The sequence below is a fragment of the Gymnodraco acuticeps genome, unplaced genomic scaffold, assembly GCF_902827175.1.
Source record: "Gymnodraco acuticeps unplaced genomic scaffold, fGymAcu1.1, whole genome shotgun sequence".
In the NCBI taxonomy this organism is placed as follows: Eukaryota; Metazoa; Chordata; class Actinopteri; order Perciformes; family Bathydraconidae; genus Gymnodraco; species Gymnodraco acuticeps.
This window is the reverse complement of record NW_022989747.1, coordinates 709,734-732,922: the sequence shown is the minus strand read 5'-3', so window position 1 is coordinate 732,922 and position 23,189 is coordinate 709,734. Positions and strand designations below refer to the sequence as shown.

The following is a 23,189-nucleotide window of genomic DNA, read 5'->3' as shown; positions in this document are numbered from 1 at the left end:
GGTTAAAGCACGTTATTACACGTTTAGAGTAATTGCAATGCAGGTAGATTATGTTGCTTTTTAATGACTGTTTAAAATGCCTTTTTCTTAATGTCTTTCATTTTTGTAAAGCACTTTTGAATGTGTTTGATGAAAACATTTAAATATTAAGAATACATACAAAATAGTGGGAAAGTAGAAGGTCAATGATATAAATATAGAATAGAAAATATCAAGAAGATACTGTAAATAATATCTACAACAAAACAGTTTAGTGCCTGATAGGAGGATGTGCTAACTAATAAGGCTTTATTTAAACATTAAAGAATACTTTAGGCTAAGGTCTTCTTTTAAATAAGAAAAAAGCTTTGGGGGTATCTATCTACAGATACATATTAAGCCTGACAAAGTACTTAACGTCTAATATATTGTATGGTTTGTTTTGGAACTTGACAATCAACTTTCCTGCAATGTTAACTATGTTGAAGCACTTATTTTAACCGATATTATACATCTTTATTATACTCTTATAAGATGTTAGATAGAATAATACATGTGCAGAATATGACAGTTTAATGGTGGAGGTACACACATATTGATAGATGTCTTGTAATGCACTGTTGAGGAACCTGTGACCCAAGTTTTGCATTCATTGCATAACTACACCATAGTTGTGTATATGATATGTCCATAAACCTTAGAAAATCTTGAAATCTTGAAAGGGATGTGCAAAATATCAATTATATACAGTCTTTAATGAACGATTAGAGAATAACGAGTAATGAATATGCTTTATACGGATCTGCAGATAAATGTTTAGTCTTCTCGAGCACCAACTATCAAATATCTCTCCTGATTGTTGGCACTTGACAATCACCTTCCCTGAATTTTACTCAGGTGTAACTAAAGTCTGATTTAAGGGTTGTTTATATTTCACATCATTAATCCAAATCTGTAAAGTAACTAAAATAAATGTAGTGGAGTAAAAACACCACGTTAACCTTAAAGAAAGCCCTCAGGATTATAAAAGACCCCCATCACCCCAGCCACAAACTGTTCTGTCTGCTGCCGTCTGGCAGGCGGTACCGCAGCATCCGGACTAAAACCACCAGACTCAGGGACAGCTTCATCCCACAGGCCATAAGACTATGAAACACCTGAACTTAGAAACAACATCCATAACATTCATCTGGCTGCTACTTAGAAATTATTTATCTAATATATCATATTCACAATGTAGTGACTGCTTTTTTGTCTTTTGTTTTCTTAGTTATGTTCTCTTTTATATGGGTGTGTTATGTGTAACGTTGCTATCTTCTTGACCAGGTCAGCATTGAAAATGAGATTGTATCTCAATGCTTTTATCTGGTTAAATAAAGGTTAAATAAAAAATAAAAAAGATTCCAATCTGTATATAGACTCTTATTGCACTATTTCACTATTTTTTTCTGTGTATCTGTTTTATTGTGTTGCACTGTTGGAGAAGCCTGCGACCTAAGGGGGGGGGGGGGGGGTAGGACACGTTCGATTCTTGTTTTGAATAGTGTGCCGTCGATGGGTTTCATTCCATTTCAAGGTGCTTTTTGACGCTCCGTGTAAACTTTGCGCACTGCCACTCCAACATCCAATCACAGAGCTTGAGGACTGATCACGGGGTTTGTCAAGCTAAGCACATGGTGTAGTCCCAAACGATAGCTGAGGATTCTGGGTAGTGTAGTGGCTTCTGCCATCCAAAAACTCAGAAAAAATATTCGTTTCTCCGAATCGAAGGGGAAAAATACAAAAGCATTGTACACAATTTAAACCAATCAATGTTGTGTAATTAACAAGGATAATCTGGTGTTTTTGAGTTGATGAGTAGTTCAGATATCACTGTAAAATCAATCGACAGTAAGGAGAATACTTACGTCCGGGTGTAAAATTCTCCGTTATCCAATGGGAATGGACGCTCGTAATACAATAAAGGGGACATGATCATTATCTTTTAAATAACGTTAACTAAAGGGAACAATCTATTTGACACAGCTGAAGCTCTGGCCTTCCTTAAAAACTAACTAATTTAATAAAAATCACAGTTGTATTACACACAATGCACTGTTTTTTTAGAACAAAAATTCGTAACTAATGTAATTTTTACATTCTGACGAAAAATAAAGATGATTATGAATACAAATAAAATAAAAGAAGCCTCCCGTGAGTTACTACAAGCTATAAAGTAGATTTAAAAAACGTTTTATAGAATAAAAGCTCACTGTGGGACGTTGTAGAAATGTGTGTGTGCACCACGACAAAAGAGCCTCATTCACTTTACATTGGGGTTTTTTGCGTGGTGCCGACACGCAAATGTAGCAGAATGCGTGACTCCACCACGCAATACGGTGTTAAGGAGTCGTGGCGGAGTCACGCATTCTGGTGAGATCAGGTTGTGCCTGCCGTGTCATGTCCCTGGGGGATCGCGCCGCATGGCACTTTCCAAAAAGGACCGTGTTGATCTCCTGGGAGCCCCGTGTTTACCCATACCTCACCAACAGGCGTTGTATTTGGGAGTGGTGCTCGATGCAGGCGCGCTGCGCGCCATCCTGTCAGAGGGCAGACACGCGTCCGTGCTTCGGGCGGTTCGCAGGCTGCGACAGGGGGCAACAGTGACAGCTTTAAGTCTCATGCAGACTCTGGGTCTCATGGCCACTCGCTCGGGTTACTGCGCCGCCTGCAGAGGTGGTTCTCCAGCCTGCGTTTAGATCCCAAGAGGCACAAACGACGTCTGGTGACCACCCCCCCTCAGTGGAGGGCAACCTCCGGTTCTGGGGTCCCCGGATCACCTCCGGAGGGGGTATCCACTGGGACAGGTGACCTCCTACATCACAGTGTTCACGGAGAACAGGATGGGGAGGGACCTGCCTGAAGAGAGCGGAGTCCGCTCCGCCGCCTTGTTGGCCGCAGCGGAGAAACTGTGGTTATGGGCTTCAGAGGTGGTGTTATCTCTGAGAGCCCTCCATATCCCGGGACTGGAGAACCGGGTGAAGCAGATCTGGGCCCAGTTCGGGAGAGCAGAAGTGGATCTGTTCGCCAGCTGGCGCAACCGCCACTGTGCCCTGTGGTTCTCCATGGCTCTGAGCGACGATCCGCCCTTGGGGGTGGACGCGTTCCCACACGAACCATGGCCAAGGAAGATGCTCTATGCCTTTCCACCGCTGCATCTCATTCTCCCTCTCCTGGGGAGGGTGAGGCGAGAACGTCTGTCAGTCATCCTAGTAGCGCCGGATCGTGTCGGGCGCCGTGGTACTCAGAGATAACACAGATGAAGGTGGGCCAGCCCTGGGCGCTTCCCCAGTTCTGGGGGGCGATGTCTCAAGAGGCAGGTGCAAGCGGGGCGTTTCCCACTCTGGGCCGTCCTCTCCAGGCTTGGCTCCTGAGAGGGACAGGCTGAGGCAGGGTGGATTGTCTGACAGTGTTATTCAGTCTATCCAGGCAGCTACAGCGGGATCCACCACAGCCTGTTACAGGCCAAAGTGGCTGGGATTCCAGCGATGGTGTGAGTAGCGGAAAATAGAGCCCCTATCTTGTGCGTTGGGCTCTATTTTGTCTTAGTTACTGGTGGACAGAGGACTTGCTCATTCCACAGTGAAAGTGTATGCAGCAGCCATCTCGTCCTGCCATGAGGGATTTGGCAGCAGGTCAGCCTTTAGTCAGTCACTAATGTTGCGGTTTTTACGGGGGGTCAGGAGTACACGCCTCCACCCGGCAGTGGGACCTGCCGCTGGTGCTCGAGGCTCTGGTCACAGAACCATTTGAGCCTCTGGAGCTGAAAGCACTGTCGTGGAAGACAGCATTGCTACTTGCCTTAATGTCAGCCAAGAGAGTGTCCGAGTTAACCGCTCTGTCGGTGCGCCCGAGCTGTTTACTGATTCGGGGTGACCGGAGTGGGGCGACACTCAGACCGAACCCCTCCTTTTTGCCCAAGAGCCTAAGGAGTGCGTTCAGGTCGAGGGCTATTCAGTTGGGGGGCTTTAATCTTCCACCCCATAGTGGGGCCAGGTAGGCTAAATTGCACCTCCTCTGCCCGGTGCGTGCATGTTATGTAGAGTGCACAGCTGCCCTTAGGCACACTGAACAGCTGTTTGTGTGCTTCGGGGGCGGGGTGACCGGGAAAGCCCTGTCCATGAAACGCCTGGCAGGCTGGCTCTGCGAGTGCATTGCACATGCCTACGGATAGGCGGGGAAAGCCTTCTCCACGAGGGTCCGTGCACACTCTACACAGGCTGTGGCTGTGTCAACAGCCTTATTTAACGCCGTGAGTGTGGAGGACATATGAACGGCGGTGTCTTGGTCAACACCAGGCCCCTTCATAAAGTGTTATCTCTTGGACATGTCTGGCTCCTTTTCATCGTCTGTGCTTGCTGGGGGCAACACAGGACTGGTGAGGATCCAGACTGATCATGCACGAGTCAACAGCAGACACAGATTCAGTGAGCGGACTGAAAAATCTGTACATTTTCATTGTTATGCGGATGATACTCAACTATATTTATCAATCAAGCCTGATGAAATTAATCATCTAAATACAATTCAAGACTGCCTTAAGGTATGGAAGCAAACAAGAGACAGAAGTATTCGAATTTTATTAGACACCGAATTTATAGCATTGGAAATAATTACTTTGAAAATCATGAATCTGAATTATTTTTGCTCCGAATTTATCTATGTGAAATACAAATGTAAAAATTCAAGTTAAAAACATTTGAATGTTCAAATTCAGATCCCAAAAATTCAAGTGAAAAAAATTCGACGTCAAATATTTCGGTGTTTAAAATTCGATGTCAAAAAATTCGGTGTGTAAAATTCAATGTCAAAAATTGCGATGCAGCATCATCCGGGCTACTCAGACAGGATAAGCAATCTAGCCCTAATGCAATCAAACCGAATTCTGGCCTATCAGCAGGGGCGGATCTAGACAAATATTCATGGGGTGGCAAGAGGGTGGCAGGAGATTTTGTGGGGTGGCATCCCCTGGCAGAAGTATATGCTGATTTAAATCGCAATCATATCAATCAATTAGGGGTGTAACGGTACACGTACCCATACTGAAATTATTCGGTATGGGCCCTTTGGTTCGGTACACGTGTGTACCGAACGAATATAGCGTTAAACGTAAAAAATTGAGAACATGGACAACTTTCTGGAAGTAATCTCAGGTATATATCATAGAGCGAGCAAGTCATTTCATTGGACGAGAGGCATACTATGAGAGCTGGTCAGAGGGATGCGTTCAAATTTAGTCAGTCATTTGAGGAACTGTGGAAATGGCGAACGCAGATAAAGTTGAGCTCGAAAATCCTCCAGCATCATTGAAGTCTCCGGTTTGGGAACATTTTGGTTTCGCAGTTACGTACAAGGATGACGGGCAAAGACAGGTGGACCGAACCAAAGCTGTTTGTCGGCATTGTTCAACTAAAATTGGTTACGCGGCTGGCAATACATCAAACTTGCACACTAATTTGAAAAGGCATCACCCGAACGTGAATATCACCAGTACCAAAAGAAAAAAGACTGAAGTGCAAACCTAACTCCCGCTAGCATTTAAGCCTCCACCACTCGCAAAAAGTTCAGACCGAGCCAAAGCTATTACAAACGCCAAATATCCTTATGTTGCCGTGTTAGCAAAGCGCTATCTGGCTGTATCTGCTACCTCTGTCCCTAGCGAGAGGGTGTTCTCCACAGCAGGAGACATGGTTAGTGCCAGCAGATCTGCCCTTTCAGCAAGCAATGTGGACAAGTTAATTTTTCTTTAAAAAAACATGAAAATACAATGACAAGCAAGTCATAATGTCAAACTGGCTGCTTAGGTATTAGTACAAATACAGATTATTTCAGTTCATCGAAATGCTGCACCTTAATGTTTATTTTATTATATTTTGTATTTATTTGAGTGAATATTCAGTTTAATAATAATTAAAAACCCAAAACTAATAGTTTATGTTTTGTGAGTACTAGTACAGTAAAGTTCAAATACAGATTATTTCAGTTCATCGAAATGCTGCACCTTAATGTTTATTTTATTATATTTTGTATTTATTTGAATACATTATTCACAGTTTAATAATAATTAAAAAAAATACATATATATATTTAGTGTTTTGTGATAATTTTTTCTGCTGTACCAAAAACGTACCGAACCGAACCGTGACCTAAAAACCGAGGTACGTACCGAACCGAAATGTTTGTGAACCGTTACACCCCTACAATCAATGTTAACTTGGAAAGCCACAATATTAATATTTTAACTCAATGACATAGGTGATATTATTGTGGCACATCAGTAAAGCCTTACATATACATATATAAGGTGGCAGACGTAATTTAATGAATTTTAACTGAACAATAACTGAATGAGTTTGTTTCACTCTTAGACCAGCAGGGGTACCAAATCTATGAAGACTGCTGCAATAAGTACATTAATTAACTGTCTCATCGATGTTTGTCTGTATGAATATGATAATATTAACAATCATATTATTCCTATCAGCTGTCAATCACTGTTAATAAATAATAATAATAATAATAATAATAGATTTAATTTGTTAGCGCTTTTATAGGTGCTCAAAGACGCTTTACAGATATAGTGAAGAACTGTTATGATTCACATATTCATTTAGTATTGAATAAACTATATTTTTTGGAGGAGTTAATGATGAATGTTCATCAAGATGCTTGCTCACCCTCCTTCAAATTTGAAAAACAAGTAATTATATCATTATTGATATACAGTTACAACCTTGACTTTACATCAGAAAGAACAAATATTAAAGAAGTGACTAACTGCATCAGTTAGGCTTAAAAAACGTGTATTCAGCTAAAACATAAACATCGCTGCAGTTATTATCCAGTGGAAAGTCCTTACCTACTGGCCTAGTTAAATCAAAGTGGTTACTTTTTTTTGGCTGGGCAGTGTAGTTTTACACACCGTCTTATTTGACTTTCTCAGGACTTAAAACTGTTTTTTGGGGGCAGAACCCTACAAAGAAAAAAATATATATATACACGCATACAAGGTCATCATCTTAACAGTTTTGTATGCTCATCGAGTCATCCGTGAGCAGAGCAACAAGTTGGCATGCCTATTACAGCTGAATGCGGCGATTACTATTTTGTTCAGCAAAACGCCTCACAAACGTATTAAGATCAACAGCTGTAGTGCGTTTTGATTCATTGCTGAGTACAGCCAAACTTGACATTCTCTTCTCTGTCATTGTAGACCGCAACTACCTCATTCCTTCCGTCTACTTGAGTCCGAAAGGCTTCTCGTTTTGCGCCGTCCCCCAGTTCAAGTGAATTCGCCACCAATCATATTTCCACTCTCGCGCCAGGGCCGGGGGAGGGGTTACAAGACTCGCGTCTTGTGCTGCATTCACTTGCACTCGGACATTAGAGATTTTCTCTCATAAATGTCCGATGAGCCACAACTTTTCTTTCAAAACAAAGATGCCAACTGGGGTGGCAGCTGGGGTGGCAAGGCTATTGTTTAGGGTGGCAGTTGCCACCCCATGCCACCCCGGTAGATCCGCCCCTGCCTATCAGAGCACGGCTTTGTCAGTCATGTGATCACAACAACCCGGGAGAAAAATGACGGAGAACAGTGGGGCTCGGGTAAGTAGTCAGTTTGTGCTCTTTATTTTACAAGCAGTGAGGGCTCGACAGCATTTGTATCTTACATTAGCTAGCTAAATGAGTGAAGTAGCCTTTTGCCTTTCTGTCAGTAAGCTCCGTAGTTATCATTCAAGTGAATAGCGACGTTACCGTGTCCTTGTGTGAGTGTGTGTGTGTAGGGGGGGGGGGCGGTGAATGATCCCGCCTGATGGTTTTCAAAGTAACGTTACGATACATAACGTCTCACTTCGGTTAGATAAGTCAAATTGACTAGTTAAAGGGGGTGTAAGAACATCCATGCATTGTTAGAAGTAATCATGGTGAATTAAGTTTTCAGATAAATTACTTCAGTACAATTACTAGTGCTACATTGTACAACATCTCTCTTACAAAAGCCCCATATTTAAACGTTAATTCTATAACACATAGGTGTGAGCAAGCTCTCTGATTGGTCAATAGGCGTGTTTGATTCCACGATCAAACAACGATCAAATAGAACGTGCCTTTTCACAACAAGTCAGTATCCCTCCGCGTCTGAGAAAAACAGTATCTACCGTTGGGCAGCAGTTTGCTTTTCAAACTGGAACAAGAAAGCAGTGGAGAAGTAACGGGGCAGAAACCCTCCTTTTTACACAGCGGTCCAGACATAGACATCAAACGGCAAAACATATTCAGTGTGCAGTTCCTTTGGCATTAGGGCAGGGATATCTAGATACTTTCCAAGGTTTGACATAATTAATTGTGCTACTTTTAAATCAAGCAACGTTGTTTTTAAATCTGTAATCAAAGAGGTCCGTAAAAACACTATCGACCAATCAGATTGCTTGATTTGACTTGTCAGTTTTATAAATATATTTAAATTTCTTCCGTTACGAAACAAACTTACAAAGCATAAGATGGAAACATTTAAGATTAACTTCGACCTCCGGGGGGGTCTTACTATGGAGGAGTGGATTGAGGAGTGCCTAGCTCCAGAAAAAAAAGCACATAAACGACGACATGCAGAGCTACGTGAAGAGCAGGTAGACCAACTGGAGAAGTACCACCATTCAAAAGCTTTCTGATGCGGGTCTTGAAACAAAGCAGAGAAATGATGACCGTTAGTGGCCACAGGTACGAAAGCTCTCTCCAGAGCTACTGAAAGCCCAATCTCGGGGACCGGAGAAAGTGCGATAATATATAATTTACTATAATTATATTATATCAATAACTGTAAGCGGGGTAGCAGGAGTGTTTGATCGGCTATTGTTACCATAGGAACTACTTTCTATGAACTACTTTCCGACGGAGATTAACTCAAGCAGAAAGCGTAGGTTTGGGAGCAAATTAGACCACATTATGAAATTATTTTACGATATTGTTGATTACAATGATAGTTTGTGTAATAGAATCGCAATCATACACTTGAGGCCGTTCTTGAACGTCATTATTGGTACTCCAGTACAGGCATACGGACCTCGGCGCAAGCGCCTCGGTCCTGCCGCAGTACTGTCGTACCAATAATGACGTTCAAGAACGGCCTCTCGTGTATGATTGCAAGCTCTCTGATTGGTCAATAGACGTGTTTGATTCCACGATCAAACAACGATCAAATAGAACGTGCCTTTTCACAACAAGTCAGTATCCCTCCGCGTCTGAGAAAAACAGTATAGGCCTACCGTTGGGCCGAAAAGCAAATGCTTTTCGAACTGGAACAAGAAAGCAGCGGAGAAGTAGTGGTTTCCATAGCGACACACAGCCGTTACACTGTTACATTGTCTCTCGTTGGAAAATCGTTAGCTACAAAATGTCAGATTTTAAAGTTAATTTTGATTTGTTGGGGGGCCTCAGTATTGATGAATGGTTGGACATGGACACAGACCACAAAACCAACGAAAGATTTGCGGCTGTTTCAACTGACGAGCTGAGTGCGTTGGAAAAAAGTCGCAACGAAAAGAGTACATTGGCGTCAACTACCTGGGCTGTCAAATGTCTCAAAGCGTTCTTAAAAACCCAGGAGAAAATGGTGGATTTCGGAACAGTGTCCAAACCGGAGCTAAACAGCTTACTTCGCCAGTTTTATGGAAGTGTTAGAAACACTAAGGGCTCATAAAAATGAGTCATCGCTTCGCAGCTACTGGGCTCCATCTCTGGACAACAGAAAGATGTGGAGCAACGCGCTTTTTGCCGGTCCGGGACACGCCATGAAACGGCCACTGGAGGAAACCTCTTCCTATAACCTACCCGTGAACACCACAGCACCACCTGAAAAAAAGTCTGGCATGGAGTTCATAGAGAGCTGTTTCAAAAATTGCACTTTTAATGGCAGCATGAACATCCACCTTCATTCTGAAGCCAAAATGTTAAATATGTAAATAGCCTAATTCAAGAATTGTTGTCAATAAATTGTTTTCAATAAATTGGTTAATAATATATTATTTACTATAATTATATCAATAACTGTAAGCGGGGAAGCAGGAGTGTTCGATTGATCGGCTAGCGTTACCAAGGGAACTACTTTATAGGAACTACTTTCTGACGGAGATTAACTCAAGCAGAAAGTGTAGGTTTGGGAGCAAATTAGCCCACATTATGAAATTATTTTACGATATTGTTGATTACAATGATAGTTTGTGTAATAGAATCGCAATCATACACGAGAGGCCGTTCTTGAACGTCATTATTGGTACTCCAGTACAGGCGTACGGACCTGCCGCAGTACTGTCGTACCAATAATGACGTTCAAGAACGGCCTCTCGTGTATGATTGCTTAATTCAGTCAAAGTTAGCTCAGTAAAATAATGGAAGAATAATCCGAAAAATGTTGTTAAAATATTTCAAGTTGAAGAAAGATATACTATTATATGATATTATTTGTTTTTTATTATTATTATTATTACCATGCATTAATGTAAAATGGTTGACAACTAACTGTTGTAGTTGGAGCTCATTTTGAACAATGACCTAAATAATGATAACTTTCATAATGGTTTAATATGCTGATTATTTTCTCCAATAATAGATGAAGCTCTGGTTAGTTAAAACCTATGGTTACAACTCTCAAAATAGTAGGAAATGCTGTCATAATTACCCAGAGCCCAAAGTGACACCTTTACAATGTTAAAGCTGTCAGATACATTTAGTGATGTAAAAACTACTATATTCAAGATATTGTAGTGGAGGCGATGTAGAAATTGGCATGAAAAGACGAATGTAGAGCCCTAAAACTGCATTTAAAATCTTGGCAAAATTAAGCTTTTAAATGTTCTATTTTGTTAACTAATGCAGCTGATTTCCTTCCTTCTAATTTTCCTCTCACAGGAACTACTGCTTGATCATATTTTGGGACGTCTCTACTCTCGTTTAGAGCATATTGTTGGACAAATGCCTCTGGATTTGGACTACTTAGAATTGATTTGCACACAATAATTGGTCTTCTTAAATGCTATGTCCAGGCAGGTAGCTGTTTCTCTGCCCGTGTGAGATGCCATGAGAGAGCTCCATAGGCTTATAAACGTGGAAAAAGAAAAAAGTAAGCAATACATTAAAACTGTGCAATTTGAGCAAGGACCAGTTGGACGACCGAGAATGGTAATTTCTCCGGAGTATATTCACAGCCTATTGGAGCTCAATCTGTCCATCCCATGCATAGCTGCACTTTTGGGAGTTTCAAGACGCACAATGCACCGACGCATGGCTGAGTCTGATTTCTCAGTCAGGGAACTGTACAGCACCCTTACAGATGAGGAATTGGACCAGTGTGTGAGAGACATTAAATCCAGGCAGCCTCACTCTGGATATCGAATGATGAAAGCACTTCTCCAAGCTCAAGGACTGCGGGTGCAGTATGACCGGGTTAGAGCTTCCTTGCACCGTGTTGACACCATCGGAGTCATATCCCGTATGAACAACTTAGGATGCATTGTTCGAAGAACCTACTCAGTTCCAAGCCCCCAGTCTTTGATGCACATTGACACAAATCATAAACTAATCCGGTAAGTTATTTTACTCTTAAGGTCAGATTAATTCATAAAAGTATTATAATTGACTAATAATATAAATATATTTTACTATAGGCCTATTCATCATAACATTTTGATTTAATAGTGCTTCTTTCATGTTACTGCCCATATGAACACACATGTCCTCAATTGAAGATGATATCAGATGCTTTTGAAAATGTAACTTATTGTATTTGTAACTTACAGCTACAACATTGTCATCTTTGGTGGCATAGATGGCTTTTCGCAGAAGGTAAGCAGTTTTCAGGGATACATATACATGTTTATCGTGCTTACTGCATATAGCTTTTTGTCTCATTCAATTGGTATAACCGCATTTATCTGCAGATAATGTATCTTGGTGCAGCATCCAACAACCTCGCGTCAACCAACCTGGCCTTCTTCCAAGAATCTGTCGAGAAGTTTGGTTTCCCTCTTAGGTAAATATGTCCTGAGGCAGTGGGGAAGCTGCCACTGAAAGCAACACTTAATGTGGTCTTTGTTGTAATTGTTGGTGTATTTTAGGGTACGAGCTGATCAGGGGGTGGAACATGTGGACGTTGCACATCTCATGTTTACAGTCCGTGGCACTGGAAGGGGCAGCTTTATATCCGGCAAGAGTGTTCACAACCAACGGTAAGTCCAAAAGATCAGAGATTGTTAGTTGAAAGACACCATCTCACTGCTGCCATGCCAGAACTGTACTGTTTGCTACACATATACCTACTAGAAGCAGTACTGTTATCTGCAATAGTGTGAGGTACAATTCCTCTGAGTTGATGTCAGTCAAAGGGTACTGAACTGTGATCTCTTCATCATGCAAATTAAACAATCTCTTCCTTGCTGCAAAAATAAAAATGTGTAGAGTTTTTGCTGGGCAGTGTGTCACATTACATTTGTATGTCACACCTATTGTCTTAGTATGTAAATAACACCAGATAATGTTTTAGAAACATGTTACAAAAACATCTCTTGTTTTGGACTGACAATGACTCAAGAAATGGTAGATAAAGAAATACACACATTGAACAGCAGATCATCGGATTGCATTAAAAGAAAATCCATCTGTGTGCATTTGTTGTTGATGGAAACCTTTTCTCAACAAAAGAAACTGCTGAGATCTTACATTATCAGTTGTTTATTATAAATACTTAATAATTCCATGTCAAATCTGCCACAAATCCAGATATTGCAATTCCCTGTCCTTTAACTTTAAAATGTTCTGGTAAACTTGCAATTGTCCAGGATAGAGAGGCTATGGAGAGACATGTGGACAGCTGTTACAGTCATCTACTATGATGCTCTACACTACCTCGAAGAAGAGGGTTTCCTCAACATTGGCAATGCTACACACCTCTTCTGTTGCCATTATGTGTTCCTGCCACGGCTACAAGATGACCTGGACACATTCCGCAGTGGCTGGGCAAATCATCCTATAAGAGCAGAAGGCCATGTGACCCCAAATCAGCTGTTGGAGCTGGGACAAATCCATCACCTAATTCCAGTTTCTGATAACATGGAGGTAACTTTGTCCAATTTTTACAACTTCAGTGCTTTCAATAGTCTTGATCCCTCAGCCACTAAAAAACTGAAACCGCTATCCATGCTCTTGCAAACACCTACCAACTCCATTGAAACTTCCCCTGTATTTTCAGCCCAGAGCACCCTTTTAAGAGAGCAGGTGGCTATAAAGCCTCAGTTCCCCGTCAGAAAGGGCTATCTGACAGCAAGGTAAAGCGGTGAAAATATTTTAACTATAGCAGTTATACTGTATGGCACAAGTTGGGATGGGTCAAATGCATAAGAAAGGTTTCCTGCTGAGAAAATGTAATTTATCTTACCATTACATGTGGGAACAATTCATATTTAGCTGAGTGACTTACAAAAGTGTAGGTCAGAATAAGAGCCATGAACATTTACTAAACAACATGGGCAGTGGTTTAGGGCTTATGTTCCTAGAAAATGAGTTACAGTATGTGAAAATAGAAAGATAAATGAGTAGGAGCATACAGATTTCAAAAGCCACAAGTGTCCACCTTACTGCTGCTGTCTATCAAGATAATTAATACCGCAAATAAATGAGGCTTTCTATTTCTGTTATTTTTAGGGTGTGGATATTCCTCAGATTGAGTGGGAGAACAGTGGATTTGCTCCTGATGGCCACTCTAGTGTCATTGTCCCAGACACAGAGAGCCCACTGACTGATGGACAAATGGCTTCTTTAAGAGAAGCTGTTGACCCACGAGCTGCATCCCAGTCCTTTGGCTCTGATATCTACATTGCTGCTGTTCCATTTTGTGAGCATGTTCTATCTGATGACTGAGAAAGAGAGCTTAGGTGTTTTTCTCCAATGTATCCAAATGTGGCACAAGCATCCACTTCACCTTTGTCTCCTTGTGATTTTACAGATGTATTATGTTTTATGGCAGACAACCTTTCTGCTTTTGGAATCTTCAAATTGTATAGGAAAAATAATAAATTAACATTTGAAGAATGACAAATATTCTTTTGTTTGTTGTTATGCGAACAATAGTGATGTCAGATTTGACACATAAAATATGAAAGATACAATTGGTCAATTCATAAAATGGGAAAGACAATCTAAAAAAAGGTCACGTTTGATATTTGATCACTGCTGCCTATTTGATTAGTTTCTTGGAGTTAATGAGCACGATTGACAGGTGCTTCTGACTACCCTCAGCTCTGATTGGTTGTTGTCCTTTAGCTGATCTGTAGACCCTCAGGTATGTGTAAACTACAGGTTATGAAGTTATCAGTATTTGCCATGAGAAGCAGGTAGTGATCCCTAATACACATACTGGGCTGTTCAATATACAACAGGCTGATTCTGAACCGAAGAAAGGGAGAACTTTATTTAGTATTTCCACAGCAGAAACAGACTTAACACTGGAGTCAATGAACACCTCTGCCTTCTACCAACACATTACACAAGACCAAATTCTGTTTGACAAGTGCCAATACAAGCCAGCATTACATGTTCAAAGGATGCATAGTCCTTGTAATGCCCTGGGATGCGCAGGGTCTCATAACAGGTTGAGGCAGTGGGGAAGCTGCCGTTGACCACCTCAATGGACAGATTATTCCGTGGCAGAATCTCCCACCCGGTCCAGAATATCACCAGATTGGTCATTACATCAGGTGACGCTGTGGATTAACCAAAAGTTGTTTAAATGAATGGTTGCGACAATAAAGAAAAGTAAGTTAGGAAATTCAAATAATTTGTAATAGTCAATTAAAGCATCACATTTGTTATCTGTAATGTAAGAAATAGTTGTAAAGTAGCTTTTTTGTTTTACTTGAGTGTCTTTGCACACCTGCATGTGTAGGACAGTTGTGTCGGAGTGGAGTAGAAAGCATATCCAAAAGTGGAGCGCACACAGGTTTGTAAGATCAGGAATGTAACATATTAGGTCTTATACTTAATATCATCATACTTTACTTCAATAGCATGTTGGCATTATTTCTAACTGTAAACATACCATTTTCAATGAAGCGGCGAAGATATCCTGATACACGGCATTTTGTGTCAACTGAACAGTCATCGTCCTCATCATCATCATCATCACGAGGCCAGGTGATGCGCTGAAGAATGACCTACATTGACAGCCATATAAAATAACAACATGGTTACCGGACACTAGTATGAGAGATTTGTCTTAAAATGGGATTCATTTTTCCTCAAGCGAGCCATGTTCGACAAACCTAAACAAAACTAGGAACTAATAAACTAATGATTACAGGCACAATGACTGATATTGGATAAAGATATGAAACCTCTGTCATATAATAGCATTCAAGAAAGGCTTGGATTTAAAAATATTACATGATATGAATATATATTATATACAAAAAGATAAAATTGGACAAATTTACCGCAGGGCTATAATCCACTGCTCCCTCTTGTGGAAATAGCAGGGCCACTGTGTCAGGGCGTTGACTCAGCATGGCCCACATTGACGTCTCCTTAGGACCACGTCTGAGCTGCTTAATTTGTCTTATGACACGTCCAATTACCTGTTATTGACAATAACAGACAGAAGGTGGAACACTTTTTATCTCATCCACAGAAATAGCTTTGGGATAAAGTTCTGCATTGTCAATATATCATAACATTTCACGCACAGCATGGATCAACATCTTCTCAAAAAGCCATCTGCGGTTATTTCCGGTAAGGCAAGGGAGGTCCCAGGCGAAGGCCAAGTCCCGGACATTTATTTTACCCTCATCAGAGATTTCGGATTCCCCTTCAAGCTTAAAGACACAGAGGGAAGAGGAAATAGAATGAAAAAATGTGTGACGGACGTTGGACACTACACGATGGGTGTAGAAATTCACCACCCCTTTAGCTTTTTTTCCACAATATAATACAGCACACAGAAAAAAATAGCTAAAAGGGTGGAGACTTTCTTGCTTCAATGTATAAATAAGTGAAGAAATAATGGGGTTTGATTGAAAACATACAAGCCTGATTGTTGCTCGGATGTCTATGTCTGGACAGTCCTCTAGTGTGACAGTGGCAGTTTCAGGACTTCCTCCAAGCAGGACATGAACAACAGCAGGGCTGAGCCCCGACAGGCATGGTCCTCCATGCACGAAGGTGTGTCCCACCATTCTCCCAGCCATGATGAACATGTCACTTTCAACGAGAAAGTGAGAGGCTGAGGGCACTAAATGGCCTGGCTCTCCATCAAAGAGCCGTGTTATGTCAGTGTTTGCTGTATAAGAAATGTTACATTGAAACAAAGTTAAATTAAGTACTACATCCAACACTACCATTGGGTAGTTGTATTTATTTTAACATTTTTATTAAGATTACAATTGTTTTGCCATTGTAGGCATAACATATTTATTATGACTTTTAGAACTTTCAGGCTTAGGTGAACAAAAATATAAAAAAATAACAGAAATGTAGGTTATATTTAAAATACATTTTAAACACAAGACTTGCTCCTGCAAAGCAACTGTAAATAGTTATTTACAATTCATCTTACACAAAGCTGCATTCTACATACCAAAGTTGATGCAAAACCCAGAGTTCAGCTTGTCCATGCAAGTTGAGAAGAAAAAGCGACTAACACTAATGGCTAACAATGACTAATGACTAACACTAATGGCTGCATCACCTGTAACACAATTCAGGGTTTGATATAGACCATTTAAACGGAATTGCATTGCTTGGCAACAGCTTATGTCGATGTTTACCTCCTGTCAACTGATGACATTCACATACACGGCAACTGGTAATAAACTGGGACACATTTAGAATGTTTAAGTTTACAACTGAAATGGTCTATAGTAAAAGGCAAAAGCAATAGGTTTAAGTTTTCCTAGACTACTATGACATGTAATTGAAGCTACCTTCAAGTCTGCATTTTAAGGGTCGTCCCCATTCAACGTTGGGTTTCTTATAGAAGCAGATTAGTGCAGCGTCCTGTTCCGCAGGGCTGCTTCTAATATACATGCTGAGAAGTAAGGGATTCTTCGATTCATGAATGCTCAGAACATCATCTCGAAACTGAGATATGGCCCTGGTAGGATCCTGAACAGTGAGCCACTCTAGTAAGAGACAAAATTAAAATGTTATCAGTTAAGCTTTCACGTCAGACCTGCCTGTAAAGAAAGCCAGCTCTGAGAAATACATTCAGTAGACAGTTCATCAGTTACAGCTCCCTATTTATCAGAATTTACCTTTTGACCTTTCCTTAGCAAGGATACAATTTAAGAAAAGTATTTAATTTAAACCAATAAGGTGTAGACTATGCCATGTTGGATATGCTACTCTTTACTGCACCACCACAGTTTACCCTCCCTAACATTCTTGCCCCACAGCTAACCCTGATTAGGACCTACCTTCTGTAACTGCTGCGCTACTTCCGGATGGTCCAGGCATTGCTGCTTGTTCTTCAATGACAGTAATCCTATCCAACACCTCATTTCCTGCACTGCCAACATTCACAACATACTTTTTCTACACTTATATTCTATTTGTTAGACTGATTTAATGTTTTACATCTGTTGGTTATTGAAAAAAGTATATACAATATACCTTTCCCCACATGAAGCAGCATGTGCCTCAATGGAGTCAGCTTGATACATGTCCATGCACAGAGGACAGGGCTGCTGCTCTGGTGCTGTGAAATGTAAGTTGGCAAAGATGAACAAAAATCAGAGGTCAGCAAGAACCACTGCATTATGTCATAACTGTATTTTCCAACAAGCCATGTGTCCTTACCATGAATTGTGATTTTAGGGCATCTGCGTGTAATGATAATGGAAATGAATTAATTTGTACATGTTATCTTACCCTGCTCACAACTATCCTCCACAACAGCCAGGTTTTCATCACTGTCAACATCAATGATGTTGCAAGACTTGATGTGTTCTGTCAGGAGCTGCAGTGGAATGGCTGCTCCACACTTCTGGCACGTTGCTTTATGCATGCTACTGAATGCTTCATCCGTTAGTAGCAGTGGAGTTGTGTCGAGTTCTTCTTGCATTGGAGCTATGAAAAAAGTAGATCTACCCCCCCGGTTTGCAGCCTTTATGATCTTGCCTGTGTAGCCAGTATCATCAGGTTCCACAAGGGAGAGTGTCCGTGTACCCCATCCACCTATAGAGAACATTTCAATGGGAAAAAAATCCTTTAATGGCTTGATGGATAAATTAACTTGTTTATTTTTATTTAAAAAGTTTACAGTTAGACATGACCTACATTCATTCAGTTGATAACAGAGAATGGCATGCCAAAACACATTAAACAAAAATGAAAAGAGCAATTCACAGCTCTATTTGGGGAGCATTTAGTCAAAATAAAAGCTGACACTATTTCAAAAATGATCACAAAGTTTTGCAAACCTGCTGGTTTGTAAAGCAGCCAACCACCAGTTATTTTCTCCAGTTTTGGAAATACAACTTTGAGTGTATGACATAACTGTAAGAAAAACAGTAACACAAAACAGTTTTAGTTAAAAAAGCCAACCGTTCACGATTAATAAACATGAATTCCTTCTGAAATCTGCTGAGATGAAAGCTCATTGTACTAGAATGTCAGTCTTGCTTTAATGCATTAAAGCTTAATAATTTCAAATGAGTTAGCTTGGTTGGAGAATTAAAGCCCAGGCCAAAAACTTTCCAAATACATTCAAGCAGAATATGTTAAAGGCATAGGTCACCCAATATTTAAGATTCAGTCATTATCTTTTCATCGTCATGCCAGTGTAAACTCAGATGAGATGGCTCACTGCCAGAGTAGGTTTTTTCCAGTCAATTGCACTAAATAGTTGGCAGTCTTAGTTGCCACATCTCAAATAGGAGTGGTGCAGCACTAATCAACAGAATTATTCATATGTTACGTACAACTATAGCAACAACTATAACTCATCTATAGCATCTGCTTACCTCATTGTGTGTTGTGCTCTCATCTAAGTTAGCAGTCCTGCGGCCTAGCCCCGCCTGCAAGTGCACTAGTTGCTCTGGCCCTGTTGGAGTTTTTTCATACGTCTTTGGTAACAGGTGGAAAGCAACTTCCATGGGTTTGGGTCTCTTGGCAGGAACAAGAGTCGCTGCAGGAAAACGCCTCTTCCCTTAGTGAACATACCTGGAAAGGATCTGTGGAAAATAATAAATAAATAAATTAGTATGTGTACATAGAACATCAAATATCACAATATTTTTTACCTAATACCTTCATAAAGATATTGCGACGAGATTGTAGTGTGGACTATTGGTGCGTTCACAAAATATTTACACAATGAGAAGTTTGATGAATAATCATCAGTAATGTGGATATAATGACTATGAGGGTAATAATAGAACAGCTAGAACAATCTGATGAGTTCAGAAATTACATAATTTAACTGTAATGCAACCTTTAAAACCTGGACAAGACACTTATTATTAATATGATATCTAGACTCAAATCAAGATGTCGATAAATCAATATATTGCCCAGCCTTGGTTAAAATGTGATCTACATAAATATATAATTACTAATACTATCAATTTTTATCTGATCAAGTTAATGTGCAGAATCTAATTATGAACCTTGTCATTTCCATTTGAAGAGAAGGTCTTGGTGGCTGATGGCCTGGCCTCTCATTCTGGCCTCCTGGCCTCTCATTCTGGCCTCCTGGCCTCTCATTCTGGCCTCCTGGCCTCTCATTCTGGCCTCCTGGCCTCTCATTCTGGCCTCCTGGCCTCTCATTCTGGCCTCCTTGCCTCTCATTCTGGCCTCCTGGCCTCTCATTCTGGCCTCCTTGCCTCTCATTCTGGCCTCCTGGCCTCTCATTCTGGCCTCCTTGCCTCTCATTCTGGCCTCCTGGCCTCTCATTCTGGCCTCCTGACCTCTCATTCTGGCCTCCTGGCCTCTCATTCTGGCCTCCTTGCCTCTCATTCTGGCCTCCTGGCCTCTCATTCTGGCCTCCTTGCCTCTCATTCTGGCCTCCTGGCCTCTCATTCTGGCCTCCTGACCTCTGTTCCCTGCAGGATTGTTTCCAAAAATAATCAGTAAACAAAGCCTGTAATTGTTAAGTTAACTAAATGTGTACGTAATTATAAGTGTATTTTTAACACTTAACCTTATTTCCTGACTGGGGCAAGGGACACTGCCACTAGCTGCAATCCCTCCTCTTTCAGACGGGCTTATCAAGGACATCAAGCGTCGGACTGATCTTAGAATCTCAGCATTACTATCCTGTTAACACAAATATGGCACAGAAAAACATCACACGCTAAATGGAAATATTACTGAACTATTATTAATTAACTGAATTAGTTTACTGAACTTGAATTAACATGTTTAAATGCAGTAAGAGAGATTTTGTACAATGTAGCACTAGTAATTTTACTGAAGTAAATGATATGAAAACTTCATTCACCAGGATTACTTCTAACAACTTATGGATGTTCTTACACCCCCTTTAACTAGTCAATTTGACTTATCTAACCGAAGTGAGACGTTATGTATCGTAACGTTACTTTGAAAACCATCAGGCGGGATCATTCACCGCCCCCCCCCCACACACACACACACACACACACACACACACACACACACACACACACACACACACACACACACACACACACACACACACACCACACACACACACACACACACACACACACACACACACACACACACACACACACACACACACACACACACACACACACACACACACACACACACACACACACACACACACACACACACACACACACACGAGGACACGGTAACGTCGCTATTCACTTGAATGATAACTACGGAGCTTACTGGCAATCATTTTTCTCCCGGGTTGTTGTGATCACATGACTGACAAAGCCGGGCTCGATTGCTTATCCTGTCTGAGTAGCCCGGATGATGATGCATCGCAATTTTTGACATCGAATTTTACACACCGAATTTTTTGACATTGAATTTTAAACACCGAAATATTTGACGTCGAATTTTTTTCACTTGAATTTTTGGGATCTGAATTTGAACATTCAAATTTTTTTAACTTGAATTTTTACATTTTTATTTCACATAGATAAATTTGGAGCAAAAAAATTCAGATTCATGATTTTCAAAGTAATTATTTCCAATGCTATAAATTCGGTGTCTAATACAATTCGAATACTTCTGTCTCTTGTTTGCTTCCATATTAAGGACTTAAAAACGTGGATTACCTTAAACTTTTTGATGTTAAACACGACCAAAACTGAAGTTATTGTACTTGGTCCGAAGAATCTACGAAACAAATTATCTAAAGATATACTAACTATGGATGGCATTAATTTGGCCTCCAGTGAGACTGTAAGAAATCTTGGTGTTATATTTGATCAGGATTTATCCTTTAACGCCCACATAAAATCAATTTCAAGGACCGCCTACTTCCATCTACGTAACATTGCAAAAATCAGGCATATCTTGCCTCAAAACGATGCAGAGAAACTAGTCCATGCATTTGTTACTTCAAGGCTGGATTATTGTAACTCTTTATTATCAGGGTGTACCAAGAAGTCAGTCAAGTGGCTTCAGCTGATTCAAAATGCTGCGGCTCGTGTACTAACCAGAGTTAGGAAAAGGGACCACATTACTCCTGTTCTGGCTGCCTTACACTGGCTCCCTATAGAACACAGGATATCATTTACAATTCTTCTTCTCGCCTACAAAGCCCTTAATGGGCAGGCGCCATCTTACCTTAAAGAACTCATTATACCCTACTGTCCTACTAGGGCATTGCGTTCCAAGAATGCAGGGTTGTTGGTTGTTCCTAGAGTCTCTAAAAGTACAATGGGAGCCAGAGCCTTTTCTTATCAAGCTCCACATTTGTGGAATCAGCTTCCAGTTTGTGTTCGGGCGGCAGACACCCTATCCGTTTTTAAGAGTGCGCTTAAGACCTTCCTTTTTGATAAAGCTTATAGTTAGGGCTGATTAAATTCAGCCCCTAGTTTTGTTGGTATAGGCTTAGTTTGTCGGGGGACATCTTACGTCTTCCTTCTCTCTGTCTATACCTGTGTACTCTCATGTTCCGATTAACCCAGCTTCCCCAAATGTCTTTCTTTTTCGTGTCTATATACGCCGGGATCCGGAGACATGGATGATCGCGAGCCCTGGATCTTGAGTCGTGGCTGTGGTCCTGGATCATAGGTCCTGGATGGATATCCTCGTGGATTCATCTTCTTATTATACACACATGCATTTCCAAACATTTGGACTACCTATGTTGCAAATGTATTATCTTTTCAATTTACACACGGCATCTATTGCACGTCTGTCCGTCCTGGGAGAGGGATCCCTCCTCTGTTGCTCTCCCTGAGGTTTCTCCCATTTTTCCCTTTAAACTGTGGGTTTTCTTCGGAAGTTTTTCCTTGTACGATGTGAGGGTCTAAGGACAGAGGGTGTTGTATTGTCATACTGATATTCTGTACAAACTGTGAAGTCCACTGAGACAAATGTAACATTTGTGATATTGGGCTATATAAATAAACATTGATTGATTGATTGATTGATTGAATGAGTGGATTACTCCACACAGCGCGTAACGGCAAACTCGTCAGTCGGACTCGTCATGGTTTTCAGACTCAGTGAGTGTCATCTCTGTTTGTGATAACGTAGTAGATGCATACTGTGCAAAGATAATTTGACGACTTCACCCAGTCAAGTGTAAGAAGCCAAATACTGCAATAAACAAGGATCACAGGATTAAACGACTACAGACCCGTCACCCTGGTCCATTAACTGCTATCCGCAGACATGCAGCCAGGTGCTCCCCTTTTAGTCGGTTTCTTAGATCAGTTTTCACCTGAAAAACAGACAGTTGGCTTTACATGAACTATACAGAAATTACATGCAAAATACTTACCATGTTCATCTTGGAAAAATCCCTCTCACAGTTTACACTGGAGACGGGGATGACCAGCCCCGCTGAAGATATAAGGCAGAGGTTTGGGTTTATTTCTGCCCATTCGTCCTTCTCACTGGCCAGGAGCTGCATGAGCTCAGCTTGTGTCTTGTCCTTCAGAGAAAGGCAGGGCAAACGAGCATACAGTCAGTGGCGGCCGGCCCATAGGGGCCCTAGG

General features: G+C 41.0%; 2 protein-coding genes across 5 annotated transcripts; one reads left to right on the top strand and one right to left on the bottom strand.

The window, feature by feature from the left end:
- Positions 1-7,574: 7,574 nt before the first annotated feature.
- On the top strand, positions 7,575-14,104 carry LOC117546488. 4 transcript variants are annotated; one of them, XR_004569050.1, is made up of 8 exons: positions 7,575-7,623; positions 10,924-11,597; positions 11,811-11,856; positions 11,952-12,043; positions 12,129-12,239; positions 12,849-13,125; positions 13,259-13,334; positions 13,711-13,788. XR_004569050.1 is itself a non-coding variant. In XM_034216899.1 (7 exons), exons 2-7 carry the CDS (start codon positions 11,092-11,094, stop codon positions 13,924-13,926), a joined length of 1,248 nt encoding a protein of 415 aa, XP_034072790.1. In that variant the 5' UTR covers positions 7,575-7,623; positions 10,924-11,091; the 3' UTR covers positions 13,927-14,104. The 4 variants fall into 4 exon arrangements, 3 of the variants coding, with proteins under 3 accessions (XP_034072790.1, XP_034072635.1, XP_034072702.1); XM_034216899.1 differs by lacking the exon at positions 13,259-13,334 and having other exon boundaries at positions 13,711-14,104; XM_034216744.1 differs by having other exon boundaries at positions 12,849-13,334; positions 13,711-14,104.
- A 429-nt stretch (positions 14,105-14,533) lies between these two features.
- Positions 14,534-16,265, bottom strand: LOC117546224. The gene is made up of 5 exons (XM_034216417.1): positions 16,086-16,265; positions 15,747-15,875; positions 15,498-15,638; positions 15,104-15,218; positions 14,534-14,768 (listed from the first exon to the last, which is right to left on the bottom strand). Exons 1-5 carry the CDS (start codon positions 16,254-16,256, stop codon positions 14,548-14,550), a joined length of 777 nt encoding a protein of 258 aa, XP_034072308.1. The 5' UTR covers positions 16,257-16,265; the 3' UTR covers positions 14,534-14,547.
- Between the last annotated feature and the right edge of the window lie 6,924 nt (positions 16,266-23,189).